The sequence below is a fragment of the Chelonia mydas genome, chromosome 15 (genome assembly GCF_015237465.2).
Source record: "Chelonia mydas isolate rCheMyd1 chromosome 15, rCheMyd1.pri.v2, whole genome shotgun sequence".
NCBI classification, from domain to species: Eukaryota; Metazoa; Chordata; order Testudines; family Cheloniidae; genus Chelonia; species Chelonia mydas.
Window position 1 is genome coordinate 29,981,117 of NC_057856.1, and position 18,884 is coordinate 30,000,000.

An 18,884-nucleotide genomic window follows, 5' to 3' on the forward strand; every position below is an offset into this window, starting at 1 on the left:
GTTTGAGATCTGCAAGTAACCTTGTGTGTGAAGGCAATACACCAGTAAAGTAGTGCATATTATAGTTGATGTTTACAGAAGCATTTTTTTAAAGGGCAAATTTTTTTTTTTAGAGTTTGTGGGCTTCTTGCTTTCTACAGAGCTTATTTAGAAAGTACATACTGTTCTCTAAAAAGCTATGAATCATTAAAGCTCTAACCATCTTTTATGGATTATAAATCCAGATTAACTCTGCTCTCTTAAAATTCATGCTGTAATTTGACAGTGATTGAATCTCCATGTGATCCACAGTAGGCCTATAATTGTCCCTGAAAATGGGACTAAATGTTTAGGACAGATTGTTGGTGCTGTTCTGCTGTCATTTCAAGCACTTAGGTATGTTTGTAATTTCTTTTGAACACAGCTTACTATGGACACTTTTCCACTGCATTTAGATATCCTGAAAGTAGCAATTCATATTTAACCAGGAAGAGGTGCAGTTGCTGCATTAATGTATTGAGATGTAGGGAGAGTTCAGTCTGTTCGGGAGCTAACCCAGTTTTATTTCAGTCTGAACAGCTATCTTTTGATGACTGCAATAGGAAAGCATAGTGAACAGGACAATAATTATTAGCAGGATCAATTGTAATTCACTTACCCAGACCCTCCTGAATCAGTCTTATGTATTTAAGCATGCATTTAGTAACATTTACTTCAAGGGCTTAAGTACCTTGCTGAATCAGGGCTGTAGTTCCTCAATCTATTCTGGAAGCAGTTGGGAGTAGGGTACTGATTTATTCGGCCTAAATATATTTCATATGAACAGCCTGAAATGACTAGCTCACCAAGGGAGACGGGTAAGTTTTGAGTGCAGCATGTACAGCAAGTATCATAGGTTGTGCAAGAGGAACAGAAAAATGAAGAAGTGGCGGTAAATTCTGAAAGTGGAACACTTCAATTTGCCTACAGGGATAAACAGCCCTAAAGACCTTTCCACCTCCATTGTAGTCAGACTGCCTCAGCATTCTCTAAATTCATAGTGCAAAAACAGCTGTAACGTACAAACAGAAGAACATGTTGCAGGTGTGGTTAGTAGCTAGTGATATTAACTTAAAACTTGCATCTGCAATTCATAAAATATTAAGTGTAGGTGTATTTGCAATACATAAAGACAAGCCCCCTTGCTAATCAACTCAGTTGTACCACTAAATTTCAAATAAAGCAAATAAATTAGAGGCCTTAAGGGACAGATAGGAAGCAAGGAGCAATGTGGGTCATTCACTAGATTTCAGTCTCCCCACAAACTCAGTACTAAAAGTAATGTGAGGCTAGGTATTCTGATGCTGGACATGCTATGTGTATAAGATGTACATGTGCCAATTTCCAACCTGAGAGCAGTTTTTGTAAAAGTCATGCTTACTCCTTTGCTATATTCAAATTATATCATTAGTCTCTTTCTAAATGCTCCCTGAACTTCAAAAGTTGATACAGTATTTCTTTATTCTGTCCTAGAATGCTACTGGTCAGTTAGCAAGCTTTGTCCTGGAGAAACATTCATATGAAGCAAGTGAAATGTTCCCTACAATGTCAGTCTGCATTCAGTGACCACAGTGTTAAATAATCATAGAATATCAGGGTTGGAAGGGACCTCAGGAGGTCAGCTTGTCCAAAGCCCCTGCTCAAAGCAGGACCAATCCCCAACTAAATCATCCCAGCCAGGGCTTTGTCAAGCCTGACCTTAAAAACTTCTAAGGAAGGAGATTCCACTACCTCCCTAGGTAACGCATTCCAGTGTTTCACCACCCTCCTAGGAAAACCTTTTTCCTAATATCCAACCTAAACCTCCCCCACTGCAACTTGAGACCATTACTCCGCATTCTGTCATCTGCTACCACTGAGAACAGTCTAGATCCATCCTCTTTGGAACCCCCTTTCAGGTAGTTGAAAGCAGCTATCAAATCCCCCCTCATTCTTCTCTTCCGCAGACTAAACAATCCCAGTTCCCTCAGCCTCTCCTCATAAGTCATGTGTTCCAGTCCCCTAATCATTTTTGTTGCCCTCCGCTGGTCGTTTTCCAATTTTTCCACATCCTTCTTGTAGCGTGGGGCCCAGAACTGGACACAGTACTCCAGATGAGGCCTCACCAACATCGAATAGAGGGGAACGATCACGTCCCTCAATCTGCTGGCAGTGCCCCTACTTATACATCCCAAAATGCCATTCGCCTTCTTAGCAACAAGGGCACACTGTTGACTCATATCCAGCTCCTCATCCACTGTAACCCCTAGGTCCTTTTCTGCAGAACTGCTGCAGAGCCATTCGGTCCCTAGTCTGTAGCTGTGCATGGGATTCTTCCGTCCTAAGTGTAGGACTCTGCACTTGTCCTTGTTGAACCTCTTCAGATTTCTTTTGGCCCAATCCTCTCATTTGTTTAGGGCCCTCTGTATCCTATCCCTACCCTCCAGCGTATCTACCTCTCCTCCCAGTTTAGTGTCATCTGTAAACTTGCTGAGGGTGCAATCCACACCATCCTCCAGATCATTTATGAAGATATTGAACAAAACCGGCCCGAGGACCGACCCTTGGGGCACTCCACTTGATACCGGCTGCCAACTAGACATGGAGCCATTGATCACTACCCGTTGAGCCCGACAATCTAGCCAGCTTTCTATCCACCTTATCGTCCATTCATCCAGCCCATACTTCTTTAACTTACTGGCAAGAATACTGTGGGAGACCGTGTCAAAAGCTTTGCTAAAGTCAAGGAACAACACGTCCACTGCTTTCCCCTCATCCACAGAGCCAGTTATCTCATCATAGAAGACAATTAGATTAGTCAGGCATGACTTGCCCTTGGTGAATCCATGCTGACTGTACCTGATCACTTTCCTCTCCTCTAAGTGCTTCTGAATTGATTCCTTGAGGACCTGCTCCTAAGTTAAGATAGTGCAGGATTAAAACCATACACCATTTTTTAAAGTAATTGCTCCTACAATTTTGCCATCAACAACCATTTGTTCTATAAAAACACAAGGGGTTCCAGTGGCTGCTAGTTTCCTTAACGTGGATTGCCACTGGAGGAAAGAGTTGCATCACAGCTAGAATTCGATTGTGAGAGAAGATAGTGGCTGCTCAGCTGGTGGGTTTTTAAGCAGTCCTATTACTCAATTTTCAGTAAGTCGGATCAGCTGGGTGCTGTGGGAAGAAAGTCAGCAGACAGAAGCTCATCTGAAATTCGCATTAATACTGATGATAAAGTTTGTGTCAGTTGTCTGAACACTTCCGAGGGGAGGGAGACTGTCATGCAGTGCTGCTGCTGAATGTTCTCCTGGGAAAGAATTCACAAGTTTTCTAATGTAGGGTGCCTCACTGGAGGCAGTGAGATCCTGACTTTCACCAGTGTTGAGCACTCCAAATGCAGTCACAAGAGGTTGTAGGTGCTTAGCTCTGAAACTCTCACCCTGGCTGTCTTAGCCCGCTCGACAAGCCACCCCAAAATAGTGGACATCTTTGAGAATTTTGGCCACATTGTAGCTTGCTACAGCTAAAAAGCTCTTAGGGCTCATCTACATGGGGACACTCAGGAAAGTGACTGTGAGTTAACTGAAAGCGTGAAGTTAAAGTGCATTAAACCTCTGGGTGGTCTTGGTTGATTGTGGCTTAGAAACGACATGGGCTTAGCTCACTGTGGCTTAAGCTACAGCAAACTAAAGCCACTTTACTTCTAAATATCCGTACAGGGGCTTTCTACATTTCAACTTCTGCACGTTAACCTCTTATTGTTAGTAATTTAGTCTTCACCTTCTTGAGTGTCCCTATGTAGATGAGCCCATAAGGTCCTGTCTGATAATCCTCACTCACCCTGGGGTTCTCCCTGCCTGTAGGGCGACTGTCAGTAATGGCTGCAGGGCTGCTTGCCAAGTCCTTCCACAGAGCTGTGGCAGAGTTTGTAACGTGTGCAGAATATCTGTACACAAACAACAGACTTGTTGGGTTAGCTTTTAGTTGTACAACAAGGGAGGTAGCTAGGTGTGGGGAATGTAAACAAGAATATCACTCCAAGCAAGCAGATAGAGCTGTAGCTACAAGGCTATAACCTTGAATGCAGCTGGACTTTCCCTCCCTACCACCCTAATGAAGATGAAAGTGTCATCTTAGGTGAAATGAAGACAGACGGAGAGCAGACAGATGACTCGGCTGATACAATTTACAAAACAGAAAAAGGAGCAGCAAGAACTAAAATTTATCACCAGTTTACTCTCACTTTAGCTCATATTTTACTTAGAGGCTGGGAATTGCAGGTTACAAACACCAGGACATCATCTTATTACAATACAGACAAGCAGCAAAGAGTCATCACTACTTTCACCAGCAGTCACATCGTCCCTTTAAATAAAATGGAACCAGCAGATGTTACATAAAGCCACAACAGAAGGTTGAAGACAACAGAAGAGATGCAGGGAGTTGTTCCTCACGTGAAATTAAAATATTCTAAAATAAATTACCACCACCACCACAAAGCAGTCCTTTGTTAAATATCAAACAAGAAAAATCCAAACAACACTTATACCAGTGCAAAATTAAACAGCAGCATTTATACGCAAGTGGGATTTGCCAGTGTAAATACATCACATAAAATGCACGTAACTGAGAGCTGCACATAACTTAAACACACACTTCCACAAGGTTTTGAAAGCAACAGTCCCTCAATCTCATTAAAGCAGGCTCTCAACCATGACTGACTTTCTTGGAAATATGTAAGGGGCTGAAGTTTACACAGTTAGTCATTTCATCTACTGAACCCAAGCCTATTACACAGCTAAGGACATGACTTGGACTGGATTCCTAAAACCAACATGGCTATTTTGGTACAAGTTTGAGTGTCAACACTTCTTTCCGAATAAAAGCAGCTAAAGTTAGTAACAAACCAACATGCCCCCAAAATAATGAAATCAGTTTTAATTCACACTTTTATTTCAGTTCAAATGTGTGCGTAGGCCAGCCCTACAATGCCAAGTTCATGACTAGAGCATGTTTAAGCCCTCGCCTTTTGACTGACTTTTATAAGATTCACTCTAGAAACCTGGTAAAAGACTTCATGCTTGAGTGGAGAGTTGCATTCCTTAAGACAGCAAAACCAATCAATACATCAGAATCCAATGCACTTGCCTGCTTGCAAAATGATGATCTTTAGAACAGAAATCAAAAAGTTTTCCATTTAACTCTGATACCACCACACTGTAGTCCAGTGGGTATTTGACAGACTAGATCTAGAAAACTTTGACATTTGAAACAGCTGAAATTGTAATCAGCCTTGCTGCCAAAAATGGCATGTGAACCACATTATCTAAAGTACATTGTTTTCATGTTAGAATCACTTAGAGGCTGTGTTTAAGGAGTATCATGAGGGTTACTCATATCATAGTCCCACCCAGGAACTGAGAGCAGAATTCAGAAATACAGCAAGTCTAAGTGGGAAAGTCTTCCTATGGGCAATACCAAAGTAAAATACTTCACATATTCCTAGCCTTTCTTATCAGAGTTAGGCCAAATACTAACTGAAGTTCACAGCTAATATTTTCAAACATGAATGCTTAGAATCAGTCACCGACATAAGATTTGCCAGACTGAGACCACATTTATTTGTGTCTAACTTTAGGCATCCATGTTTGAAGACACAGACCTCTGTTGAGCTACAAATTGCTAGAGATCTGGGAGGAGATTTTCAGATTCTAGCTATGGTATCGGTGAGAGCAGCCAAGCAGTTGTAGGCATGCTTCTGCAAGGGAAACAACTGGTTACATTACATGTTAGAGAAAAAAAAATACTTCTCAGTCTCTTTACTAAGCAGCCGTAGTGGTTTACAAGCCAGAAATCAGACATCAAATCAGGCTGGATTTATGGTCGCTGCATAGCATGGGTCATTTTCGAGCACCAGGGATTTGATCGCAAAATTTCCACAAGCAAGGTGACCAATCCATTTCGATTCTTCCCGCTCTGCTACCGTCGTCGAATGGGCTTGTAGACACACACTGCCATCAGGATCATGGTGATCAACAGGATACTGAAGATGCTCCCCATGAGCACTGCAAGAGGGAAGAAATGGCATGTGTGGAATAGGGGCAAGTATAAGAGGAAAAAAGTCACATGCATGTATGTTTATTTTCCCATTTAGTGCAGCATGTCCCAAACTGGTGACATCAAAGGTTCTGCTGTGAATTTGTCAGGAGTCCCTAGATATCACCCAATTCCCAGTGAAGTCCGTTTTTCCCTGGTCTATAATGGGAGTTGGACCACGCCCCTAATTTGCCTTTGCATTTTTGGCCAGACTTTCACCCTTTTAAAGCTGCAGCTGCATGTGAACATTTGCCCTCACCCAGTGTTTGTGAAATGTATGCCTGGTGCACACGCATGGGCCATTCAGCACTCTGAACGTGCCCCACCACCCACTTGCCCTGGAACACTTGCTTGTATATTTTGATAGCATTATCAAGCAAAATAAACGGCTGCTTGTTTGAGTTCATCTGGAATAACAACATGTGGTTACTGAGAGTGGGTAGCCACAGGCAGGATTTTAGTACTTATTAATTCATAGCATTTATGACCAGAAGGGACCATTATGATCGAGTCTGACCTCCTGCATAACAAGCTGGAGATTTTTACACAGCGATTCCTGCGTCAAGCCCAATCACTCATGGCTGATCTACAGCCTACCGTTTAGAAAAAGCTAGTCTTGATTTAAAGACTTCAAGTGATAAAATGCACCCATACCCCTGGGTAAACTGTTCCAATGGCTAATTACACGCACTAAATAATCTGCACCGTGTGTCTAGCCTGAATTTGTATAGCTTCAGCTTCCAGCCATGGGATCTTGTGCCCTTGTCTGCTAGAATGAAGAAGCCTTTACTACCAGAAATATTCTCTCCAGTCGATACTCATAGCGCCTCTGAACCTTCTCTTTGATCAGCTGAACAAATTGAGCTTTAGTCTCTCACTGACGCAGGTCTTCCAGACCTCAAATCATTCTTGTAGCCCTTTTCTGAAGGATTTCCAGTTTGTCAACATTCTTTTTCAAGTGTTGACACCAGAACTGGACACACTATCCCAGTAACAGGTCTCCCTAATGCCCAATACAGTTGTAATAACTTCGACTCAATATTCCCCAGTTTATACAGCCAAGGATTACATTTGCTCTCAGATAGCACATCATACTGCAAGCTCATGTTTAGCTGATTATCCACCATGACGACCCTCCTCCCCAACCCTGCAGTCCTTGTCTGAGTCACAGTCCCTCTTTTTGTTCCAAGGGAGCCTAGTTTCCCATGCAATCCAGATGGCTCTGTAGACCAGACTTGCCCTTACAATTTTTTTTTAACCACTCTACCAATTTGTGTCATCTGCAAACTTTACCAATTTGTGTTTTCCTCTACATTGCTGAAAGAGATATTGAATAGCACTGGGCCAAGAACTGATCCCTACTAGACCCCTCTAGAAACATCACCACTAGAATGATGGTTTCCCATATAGGATTACTTCTGGAGAACTGTAAGTTATCCAGTTTTTAATCCATATAATAGGGGGTGCATTTTATTATTGGATAATACCATATGGTCATCCCAATTTAGAAAATACTATCCATCCCCTCCCTCCCTCACATGTGCCCATAAAGCTTCACATAACATACACTTAGTTCTCCTGCAGGCTCCAACAGCAGTAGTTGAAAAATTTACAGCCAACTTGTATTTTACCCTGCTCACTGCTAGCATATTATCTTTCCTCCCAACTTGCTGGTCTCATTTTCAGATGCACAAACAATTTGTCATATGAAGAACATCTCCTTATCAAGTATGCATCCGATGAAGTGAGCTGTAGCTCACAAAAGCTTATGCTCAAATAAACTGATTAGTCTCTAAGGTGCCACAAGTACTCCTTTTCTTTTTGCGAATACAGACTAACACGGCTGTTACTCTGAAACCTTTCCTAGAGATAACATTTGAAACGAAACTTTAAAATTACTTCACTGGCACATCAACACAAAGGCTTCTGCTTTTAGAAACCTTTCATCTAATGTACGCAACAGCCAGAGAGAGATAAGAACAGAACAAAACTTGAGTGGCTGGGCTAGCATCCTTTGTATTCCACAATAGTTTTGTTCCCTTGTTCACTTCTGATTTTAATCTGATAACTAGATGAGACTTTCTACTCATACCTAACTGCTGTTTAAACTAGCAACAAGATGGGATGCTTATGCTGGATACCAACTGGTGTGGATGAACAGGCCCTGCCCTGGGGGATCCCAAACTTGGGGAGATCAGTTTCCAATTCCAGTGACCCTTGATGCCATTGCTACCATCCCAAGGAGGGTGAAAACTACTGTATTTCCAGATCCGGGCCACCAGGGACTACCAGATCTGCCAAACATGGAAGCTGGGCAGCTGTAAAACATAGCTTGTTAGACTAATGCATCCGTGGCTATATGTATACAGACAGTCACCAGCTACTCGAGAACCCACATTGTCTGCAGCAAACTGGACCTCAATGCTGTGGCAATTTCAATACATTTTTAAAATGGATTTTTTTTCCCCCACTCGACTTGCATTCAATAAAAAACTCCATCAGTACATCAGCTGTGAGCAATTTTTATATTTAAATGTCGTCTTATACTATCGCCACATTTTCAGTTTTCAAAATGCCACATATCTTTAGGTTCCAGAGTCCACACCTAATTAGATGAATGGAGCAGCTCACAGCCCTTAAGGTTATAGTTTCAGGCCATCTTCAAACTCAGGAAGACAGCACTGTCTCATCTTACCATTCTGAGGTCATTTTTGCAACAACCATGAGGGCTAGAAACTGGTTTTTAAATGAAATCAAAGATTCTGGAGCCCAATTCTGCAACAAGGGATGAATTTTACAGCTGTGGAATACGAGGGACCTTGGCTATATGGACACAAGTGTGCATGAGGGAGAGAACCCAGAAACCTTGGCTCAGAAAACCCCTAATCCAACCCATAGATCTACTTGAGCTGAAGAAGAATTTCGGTTACTAACCCTGTGATGGTGTTTGGGGTACCCAGGACTGCAAGTCTCCCTGTTGCCTGCCTGTCTCCTGTGAGAGGGGGACTTGTTTGTGCTTAACTGGGTGTCAGCTCCCTGACACCACCAACCTGTTAGCCACCTGAACAAAATCTCCTCTGGGCAATGCCAGCCCTTATTTTGCCTTACAATAGTAGGTCCCTAAACCCCTTTGAAGCATTCCCCTGTAGTCCAAATCCTTCTCCACTGAACACTCACTGAAATACCAGGTCTGCTGTCTCCACGGGAACAGAGTACACACCAGTCTGACTGATTCACCTCACAATCAGATCATAACTTAATATCCCAGCACTGAGATACATTTCTAGTGAAATTGAGGGTAAGTTTATCAAAGGTTCAACAGATAATGAGTAAGAATAATGGAAACAAAAGGGTTACATATAAAACAAAATCATTACACTCTTTCTAGAGACTAAACTTAACAGGCTATCCTACCGGCTAAAGAAGATCCATCTAACCCAAAGTCTTTTTCAACATCTTCCACCAAGGTAGGCAGAGTTCCTATTTTCATGAATAAAAAGAAAAGGAGGACTTGTGGCACCTTAGAGACTAACATTTATTTGAGCATAAGCTTTCGTGAGCTACAGCTCCCTTCATCGGATGCATTCAGTGGAAAATACAGTGGGGAGATTTATATACATAGAGAACATGAAACAATGGATGTTACCATACACACTGTAACGAGAGTGATCACTTAAGGTGAGCTATTACCAGCAGGAGAGCGGGGGCGGGGGGGGCGAACCTTTTGTAGTGATAATCAAGGTGGGCCATTTCCAGCAGTTGACAAGAACGTCTGAGGAACAGTGGGGGGGGGGGGAAATAAACATGGAGAAATAGTTTTACTTTGTGTAATGACCCATCCACTCCCAGTCTTTATTCAAGCCTAAGTTAATTGTATCTAGTTTGCAAATTAATTCCAATTCAGCAGTCTCTCGTTGGAGTCTGTTTTTGAAGTTTTTTTGTTGAAGAATTACAACTTGAGGAATTCCACCATGATTTCAACAATTTCCATCCCACCATCAACCTCAGCCTGGACCAGTCCACACAAGAGATCCACTTCCTGGACACTACGGTGCTAATAAGCGATGATCACATAAACACCACCCTATACCGGAAACCTACTGACCGCTATTCCTACCTATATACCTCCAGCTTTCATCCAGACCACACCACACGATCCATTGTCTACAGCCAAGCTCTACGATACAACCGCATTTGCTCCAACCCCTCAGACAGAGACAAACACCTACAAGATCTCTATCAAGCATTCTTACAACTACAATACCCACCTGCTGAAGTGAAGAAACAGACTGACAGAGCCAGAAGAGTACCCAGAAGTCACCTACTACAGGACAGGCCCAACAAAGAAAATAACAGAACGCCACTAGCCGTCACCTTCAGCCGCCAACTAAAACCTCTCCAACACATCATCAAGGATCTACAACCTATCCTGAGGGACGACCCATCACTCTCACAGATCTTGGGAGACAGGCCAGTCCTTGCTTACAGACAGCCCCCCAACCTGAAGCAAACATTCACCAGCAACCACACACCACACAACAGAACCACTAACCCAGGAACCTATCCTTGCAACAAAGCCCGTTGCCAACTGCGTCCACATATCTATTCAGGGGACACTATTATAGGGCCTAATCACATCAGCCACACTATCAGAGGCTCATTCACCTGCACATCTACCAATGTGATATATGCCATCATGTGCCAGCAATGCCCCTCTGCCATGTACACTGGTCAAACTGGACAGTCTCTATGTAAAAGAATAAATGGACACAAATCAGACGTCAAGAATTATAACATTCAAAAACCAGTCGGAGAACACTTCCATCTCTTTGGTCACTCGATTACAGACCTAAAAGTTGCAACTCTTCAACAAAAAAACTTCAAAAACAGACTCCAACGAGAGACTGCTGAATTGGAATTAATTTGCAAACTGGATACAATTAACTTAGGCTTGAATAAAGACTGGGAGCGGATGGGTCATTACACAAAGTAAAACTATTTCCCCATGTTTATTCCCCCCCTGCCCCATTCCTCAGACGTTCTTGTCAACTGCTGGAAATGGCCCATCTTGATTATCACTACAAAAGGTCCCCCCATCCCCCGCTGGTAATAGCTTAAGTGATCACTCTTGTTACAGTGTGTATGGTAACACCCATTGTTTCATGTTCTCTATGTATATAAATCTCCCCCCTGTATTTTCCACTGAATGCCTCTGATGAAGTGAGCTGTCGCTCACGAAAGCTTATGCTCAAATAAATTGGTTAGTCTCTAAGGTGCCACAAGTTCTCCTTTTCTTTTTGCGAATACAGACTAACACGGCTGCTACTTGAAACCTGTTTTCATGAATGTAAACACGCTGACCATTTACTTTCAAGATGTAGGATAAAGGAGTGTCTTTTTGTCTTCTACTTATATCCCAAAAGTTCTTTGTCTATACTCAGAGATGGTAAAAAAACCTATTGCTTGTTTTTCCTTTGTCCTGCTTCTTCCCTGTTGATTTTGTATGTAGATGTGAAGCCATCAGGTCAAACACAAAACCTATTTGTCAACTTTGCCTTGATACAGGCTTTTAAACACATTTTCAGTATACATACATAACTCCTGGCATAATATCTCTACATGAAACTGATAACGACATTAACAACTAACGTGACCCTGGCTTTCATTTAAGATCTCACGGACAGTCTTTGGTGAACTGGAATGTGCATACTAGAATCAGGATATTCTTGTAACCCGCTTGCTTTCCGGCACTAAGGGGTTCTTAGGATCACAACTACAGTGGGCCTGCAACCACTAGAGGGAGAAGATCTGTGGTGCATACGTGCACCACCTACCTCTCAGCAGGCTACATACTCCCCTCTAGGTAGGTGCATTCTTTTTTCCAAAAGACCGAGGCTGGGGTAGCCTTGGATATATCAGACCCCTCCTAACCTTACCAGCCCTGTCATAGGGCTGACTCATGTTCACCTTTCCAGTTGCTCCTCAGTTTGCAATTGCTACCCACACCAGCTTGGAGATAAGCAGAGCTGTGTGGAGAATGGAAATTCCATTTCATGGAGGCTTTGCAGATTTTGAAATTTGTTTTCATTCCAATCAGGAACAAAACCTGAAAATTTCAAAATTCTCCAGAAAAAGAAAATAAAAATAAAAAAAAACAGTTAGGTCAACTGAAACATTTCATTTTGCTTTTGACTTTTAAGTGTTATAAAATAAAATCTAATACAAAATTAAAGCAATGCAAAACAAAATGTTATTTCAAAAGGAAACTCAAAACATTTTGTTCCAAGAATGTCAAAATGTGATGTTTCCCTTGCTCACAGCTCACAAACCTACAAAGAAACTGCCTCCATAGTTTGTAAATATTAGAACTTTGAACTTGAAGGAATCAGTCAGTCAGGAATGATTTACATCCACCAGCTTCAAGAACATTAGACTGTATTTCCCCAGGGCACAGACTGATGAGTCTGCAGGTTTTGAGTTGAGGCAGCTCTGGTTGTGTGTCTGAATAGAGTCAGCAAGGGGAAATTGTCCCTCGCCGATTGTACATATTTATGAAATACATATCTGGATCCTCAATGCGACTCTTCTCAGTACAGCTTGAGCAACCGCTGCTGCCCACGTCACAGAACCGGCCATCAGCGTCACGAGTCACCTGACTTCCGTCATCTCAGAGACGTCAAGAAGTAGGCCATAGAAGACACCCTCTGGAGTCGGTCTCTCCAGAATTGGGGGTACATTGCAACACAGGGTGAGGGGAGCTTGCCCTGCAGCTGCCCGTCCTGTACCTAGTGTTTACATACGTACAGGCCTTCGCTCTGCAAGGCCTTCTGATGTCTTCCATTGAGGCTCACATCATTTCAAGAGATTTAACAATCAAATCAGCAGCAGCATGTTTGGCTGTCTAGGCTAGCTGGCTCTGTGTGCGTTTACTGTGCTGGATATACACAATAATAACCCACGTGGTGCTCGTAGCCACCAGGGAAGAGGGAACAGCAGACAACAATCTCACAGTAGGGGAGAGGGGAGAAGAAAACTCGCCAGCATGTCAGGGCTGTCCTCTCCTTCCTTCCTCACTGTGAAAAATGGGTCCGTGCTACAGCTGTGTGGAGAACAGAAATTATATGGAGTATTTTGAGACTGTCAAATTTGTTTTCATTCCAATTAGGGCTCAGCCCTACCCAGCTAAACGTTCTCTGCTAAAGAAAACTCGGGGTGGGGGGAAATAATTTAGTCCAAAGCAAAATGTTTGGTCTGGAGTTTGACTTTATTTTAGATGGCTAATGAAACACACACGAAACAAACCATAAATCGATTTTTTGAAAGGGAAAAAACCAAAAAGGCCACTGAATCCCCCAAAGCGTGGAAACACCCTGTTGTGCCGGGGGCAGAGCGTCCCCCGCCCGAAAGGCCGGCACGGGGAGCCCAGGGCTCCGAGGGGGGCAGACTGGCGTGGGCCAGGGGCTGCCCCAAGGCTGGGCGAGCAGGCCACGGGGTGCCAGGCCCCGGCCCCTCAGATCCCAGCCCCGCACAGCGGGCAGCTCGGGGGCGGGCGACTGCAAAGGGCGTTGGGGCAAACAGCGGCGCCCCTCAACCCCAAGCCACTGACCTGCCCTGGGACCAGCCCCCCGCGCCAGGCCGGGCCGCCCCGGGCTACTGGGGACGGGGGGCCCCGAGGCGGGGGGCCTTGCCCGGCTCACGCAGCCCGGCAGAGAACGGGACCCAGGAGTCCGGGGGGAGAGGCGCGAGACACGCCCGGCCCGGGGGCGGCCCGGGGGCGGGAGAGCGGGGCCCAGGGGAGAGCGGCCCGGCCCGGCCCCTCCTTACCCAGGTTCTGTCTCCGCAGCACGGCGTAGGGCCGGCTCCGCTCCGCGGGCCCCGCCGCCCAGCCCGGCCCCGCCAGCGCCAGCAGCAGGGCGAGCCCCCAGCCCGGTCGCGCCCGCCGCCGCAGCATCCTCCCGGCGCTCGCCGCCTCCGGCCCGGCGCGGGGAAGCGGGGCCGCGGGGCGGGGCGGGGCGGGGCGCTGGCCTGCCTGGTCCGCTCTGCCCTGGCTCGCCCTCCCGGGCTCCCCTCCCCCTCCTCTCTCTTCCGCATCCCCCTCCGCCTTCCTTCCTTCCTCCTCCCCCATCCTCCCTCCATCTTCCTCCCTTCCTTCCTCTTCCCCCTCACTTCCTTCCCTCTTCCCCTTCCTCATCCTCCCTCCATCTTCCTTCCTTCCCCCTTCCGCCTCCCCCCTCCATCTTCCTCCCTTCCTTCCTCTTCCTCATCCCCCTAACTTCCTTCCCTCTTCCCCTTCCTCATCCTCCCGCCATCGTCCTCCCTTCCCCCTTCCTCCTCCCCCCCTCCATCTTCCTTCCCTCTTTCCCTTCCTCATCTTCCCTCCATTTTCCTTCCTTCCTTCCTCTTCCTCATCCCCCTCACTTCCTTCCCTCTTCCCCTCCCTCATCCTCCCTCCATCTTCCTCCCTTCCCCCTTCCTCCTCCCCCCTCCATCTTCCTTCCCTCTTCCCCTTCCTCATCCTCCCTCCATCGTCCTTCCTTCCCCCTTCCTTCTACCCCCTCCATCTTCCTTCCTTCTTCCTCATCCCCCCTCCATCTTCCTTCCTTCCCCTTCCTCCCTTCCCCCTCCATCTTCCCCTTCCTCCCTTCCCCCTTCCTCATCCCCCCTCCATCTTCCTCCCTTCCCCCTCCCTCATCCCCCCCTTCTCATCCCCCCTCCATCTTCCTTCCTCCTCCTTCATCCTCCCTTCCCCTTTCCCTTCCTCCTCCCCTCTCCATCTTCCTTCCCCCTTCCTCCTCCTTCATCCTCCCTTCCCCTTCCCCTTCCTCATCCCCCCTCCATCTTCCCCTTCTCCATCCCCCCTCCATCTTCCTTAGAATCATAGAATATCAGGGTTGGAAGGGACCTCAGGAGGTCATATAGTCCAACCTCCTGCTCAAAGCAGGACCGATCCCCAATTAAATCATCCCAGTCAGGGCTTTGTCAAGCCTGACCTTAAAACTTCTAAGGAAGGAGATTCCACCACTTCCCTAGGCAACGCATTCCAGTGCTTCACCACCCTCCTAGTGAAAAAGTTTTTCCTAATATCCAACCTAAATCTCCCCCACTGCAACTTGAGACCATTATTCCTTGTTCTGCCATCTGCTACCACTGAGAACAGTCTAGATCCATCCTCTTTGGAACCCCCTTTCAGGTAGTTGAAAGCAGCTATCAAATCCCCCCTCATTCTTCTCTTCCGCAGACTAAACAACCCCAGTTCCCTCAGCATCTCCTTATAAGTCGTGTTCCAGTCCCCTAATCAATTTTGTTGCCCTCCGCTGGACGCTTTCCAATTTTTCCACATCCTTCTTGTAGTGTGGTGCCCAAAACTGGACACAGTACTCCAGATGAGGCCCCACCAGTGTCGAATAGAGGGGAACGATCACGTCCCTCGATCTGCTGGCAATGCCCCTACTTATACATCCCAAAATGCCATTGGCCTTCTTGGCAACAAGGGCACACTGTTGACTCATATCCAGCTTCTCATCCACTGTAACCGCTAGGTCTTTCCTCATACCCCCTTCCCTCCTTCTTATCCCCCTTCCCTATCCCTCTTCCTTCCTTTCCCATTCCTCCTTCTCCCTCTTCCTTCCCTCTTCCTTCCTCATTCCCCTTCCCTCTCCCTTCCTTCCTTCCCATCGCCCTTCCCTCTCCCTTCCTTCCCCCATTTCCTTCCTTCCTTCCCCCTCCCTTTTCCTTCCTCATCCCCCTTCCCTCTTCCCCTTCCCTCTTTCCTTCCCATCCCCCTTCTATCTTCCTTCCTTCCCCCTTCCCCTGGCCTCTCCCTTCCTTCCTTCCTCATTCTCTTTCTTTCTTTCTTTCTTCCTTTCTTTCCCATTTCCCTAGTGTTCATCTCTTTCACTCTCCTTCTGATCAGCCAGACTTCAGGCTGTGTGTGGCTCATTGCTGTTGGTTGCAGGTCATTATTCTAAGCACGCTCTATTAGTCTATTCTATTATTTCACAGGGCCTCTACATGCGCTATCACACGCTGCTCTGGTAAGTCACACCATGTTGTTTCTGACCCTAGATTGGAAGCGAGCGCGAGTAGTTGCCTCCTGCCTATGTTGAGCTCCATTTCTGTCAGTATTGGCGTGTGTGGCTGTGGCCTCCTCTCCCTGTGACTGTTTTGCCAGTAAAATGCACTGGCTTAAAGGTCCATGGGGAACAAGTGCAAAAAGGACACAAAGGCAGCTGAAGCAAATTAATTAAAAAATCCAAATGCATATTCCTAGCATTGTTTCTTGCATTACTTGCCCAGCTCTGGTAAAAGTCAGTTGGTTGTAAGGAGACAGCATTATACAGATAAACTGGGGTTGTGTCAAGGGAAGTTTTCAGCTTGTGTTAGCCATGTGATCTTTATCTAAAGAAATGAGACAGCCCATTGAGGTAAGGAGCTTGTTTTCCTAAGGCAGACTGTGCGTCTTGGAAAGCAGCAAGGAGATGGAAACCACTCTTATATCCAACCCACTGGCTGGAGACAGGGATAGGGATGCATTCAATTTCCTTTCTGTTGATCTCCATACCTTTTACACAGATAAAGGCAGATGAAGCAAAGGCTTGTGTTCAGACAGGAGGTTGATACAGCTTGAATCCATATAGATTTCTAAGATTTTTTAGTTTTATCCTGACTTTATTCTCCATTTCTAATTTCCTGTGTGTGAGCCATCATATCTTGATATTATTCAGGGCATGAAGCTGTTTGAGTGAACAGAAACACAGAGTGAAGATAAATGTCTTCTGTAACTTTACAACTATTCACCTCCGTCCAATTAGTTTATCTGTAACCTGTAGGAATGGTACAGGTTACAGAAGAGATGGAATTAAAAGAGAAAGGTATGGACTTAATTTCTTGGCTGCCTTGTCCAGGTAGAATAGATCTCTTGTGCTGCTGAAAATTCCAGCCACACCCAGGTTGAATGCTACTGAACATTCACAGAAATTTAAGAACATAGCAATTGCCAGATTGGGTCAGATCCAAGGTCCATCTCATCCATCCTGTCTCTGACAGTGACCAGCGCTAGCTGCTTCAGAGAAAGGTGTAAGAACCCTGTAGTAGCAGCTATGGGATCATTTCCCCCTGACACACACACATTAGGTCTCCTCCTGATCTCTAATAGTTAGTGATTGTCTTAAGCCATGAAGCATGGATCCAAGTGTAATGCACCTGCTGCACAGAGGAAGATAAGCTCCAACAAGAATGGGTTTGGCGGAAGTGGAGTTGTGTGTATTTTGTGATGGACTCTGTAGAAACACCTATATACACAGTCACCAGGAAAGGAGTTAAATGCACCCTCTGCAGTTAAAATCAACATGTTCTGCAGATTAAATATACTCTGTACCAGGGCAGAGGATAGATAAAAGAAAAGTTTCCCACAGGGATGAACGTGTGGTCTGGGTAACACTATAACCCTACCCATTTGAAAAGTTATTAGTTCTGATAGAGGTGGATATTAGCAGAGCATGGTCTTTGCCTGTCCATATGCAGAATGCACGTGCAGCTCTTTCCCAGCCATGACGGTGTCTGGGTGCTGGGAACAAATAGGTTACTGTGGGTTGCAGTGCATGTTTCCTAGTTGAAGTAGTGGTTTCCTGAAGCACTGCCTGATCCACTGAAAATATGTAATTATACAAACAGCATGGGAAGCAGGGACATAAATTAATAAGTAGCAAATAAAATGATAAAATCTAGCACTTATTTATAGAGCTTTCTGATACCGTCCTGAGCTCATTAGCAGTACTGTAAATGCAGACTAAGTGGAAATGCTGGGCCAATTCTGCCTGAAACTATCGGAGTTGTAAGGGAGTGAGTCAGGGCAGAACTTTTCCCATTGACATAATGGAATTGCTCTAGATTTACACTATAAGTGTAATGAGACTTTGGTCCTACATCTTTACATACATTAACTAATGCATGAGTTAGCATCTGGCATCAGCTGGAGAACTGGCCGAACCAAACATCTCTGAATTTAGGGTAAATTTAGATCTACAGCCAAACTTTGCCTGTTGATCTAATCTCTGGTGTCAGTCAAAGGGCCATAGAAATTAAAGAAAAAGGATTCTCTACAGGCAAGTTTAAAAAAAGCACTGTGTCCCTTTAGATCTGGGGTGGTCAAAACGTGGCCACCAGGCCAAATATTACCCAGGATGTTTTGCAGTTCCCTCCTCTCTAGTGTGGAGGTGCACTCTGTGTAGACTATGTGTTCCTACAGGGATAAACTCCTCAAATCAGACTGGAGCTTGGCTTGCTGGAACAGTCTGGATTACTTACCCCTTTGCCAGGGATCAGCATGATTAGGAGAAAGGTTGGGTTTAAAGTAACTAATGCTAGTCCCTTTATGATAGCATGGGGGACCTTTCCGTGATAGCATCCCTCCCCACCTGCTACCAGTCTGGACTTTCTGTGGTGATTCCTTGTGCATTGCAAACAAGATCTTTCTGTACTTTCTAACAGAGGGCTTTGCTTTGGGAATCCTCTTGTTCTTGGCATCGATCTCAGGCATGTTCTGTTTGTTGTCTTTCAGAAGAGATACTTACCACATTCAATCTTATTAACAAACTATACCCTGCACTCATGCAGGGAGGCTGTTTTGTAACAGACATCTGGGCTCATTCCACACATTTTCCCTAAATATACTCAGAAAAGCATAAGCAAAGATGATCAGAGTCTGTTTTAAAGGAAACTTGCCTGGAAGTTAACCTATACAAAGAACTGTTTGCAAAGCATATAAGAATAATGCTTACAGTAACAGA

The 18,884-nt window shown here is 45.1% G+C and overlaps 1 protein-coding gene across 1 annotated transcript; it reads right to left on the reverse strand.

The window, feature by feature from the left end:
- Positions 1-3,968: 3,968 nt before the first annotated feature.
- Positions 3,969-14,130, reverse strand: C15H12orf76 (chromosome 15 C12orf76 homolog). Its single transcript, XM_043529620.1, has 2 exons — positions 13,921-14,130; positions 3,969-6,065 (listed from the first exon to the last, which is right to left on the reverse strand). Exons 1-2 carry the CDS (start codon positions 14,045-14,047, stop codon positions 5,980-5,982), a joined length of 213 nt encoding a protein of 70 aa, XP_043385555.1. The 5' UTR covers positions 14,048-14,130; the 3' UTR covers positions 3,969-5,979.
- Between the last annotated feature and the right edge of the window lie 4,754 nt (positions 14,131-18,884).

What these genes read in the sequence shown, in the direction of transcription:
- C15H12orf76 (XM_043529620.1), bottom strand. Translation starts at nt 14,047, where the DNA reads ATGCTGCGGCGGCGGGCGCGACCGGGCTGGGGGCTCGCCCTGCTGCTG. An exon ending in GCTGCGGAGACAGAACCTGG is followed by an intron (nt 6,066 to 13,920) that starts GTAAGGAGGGGC and finishes TCCCTCTTGCAG; the next exon opens with TGCTCATGGGGAGCATCTTC.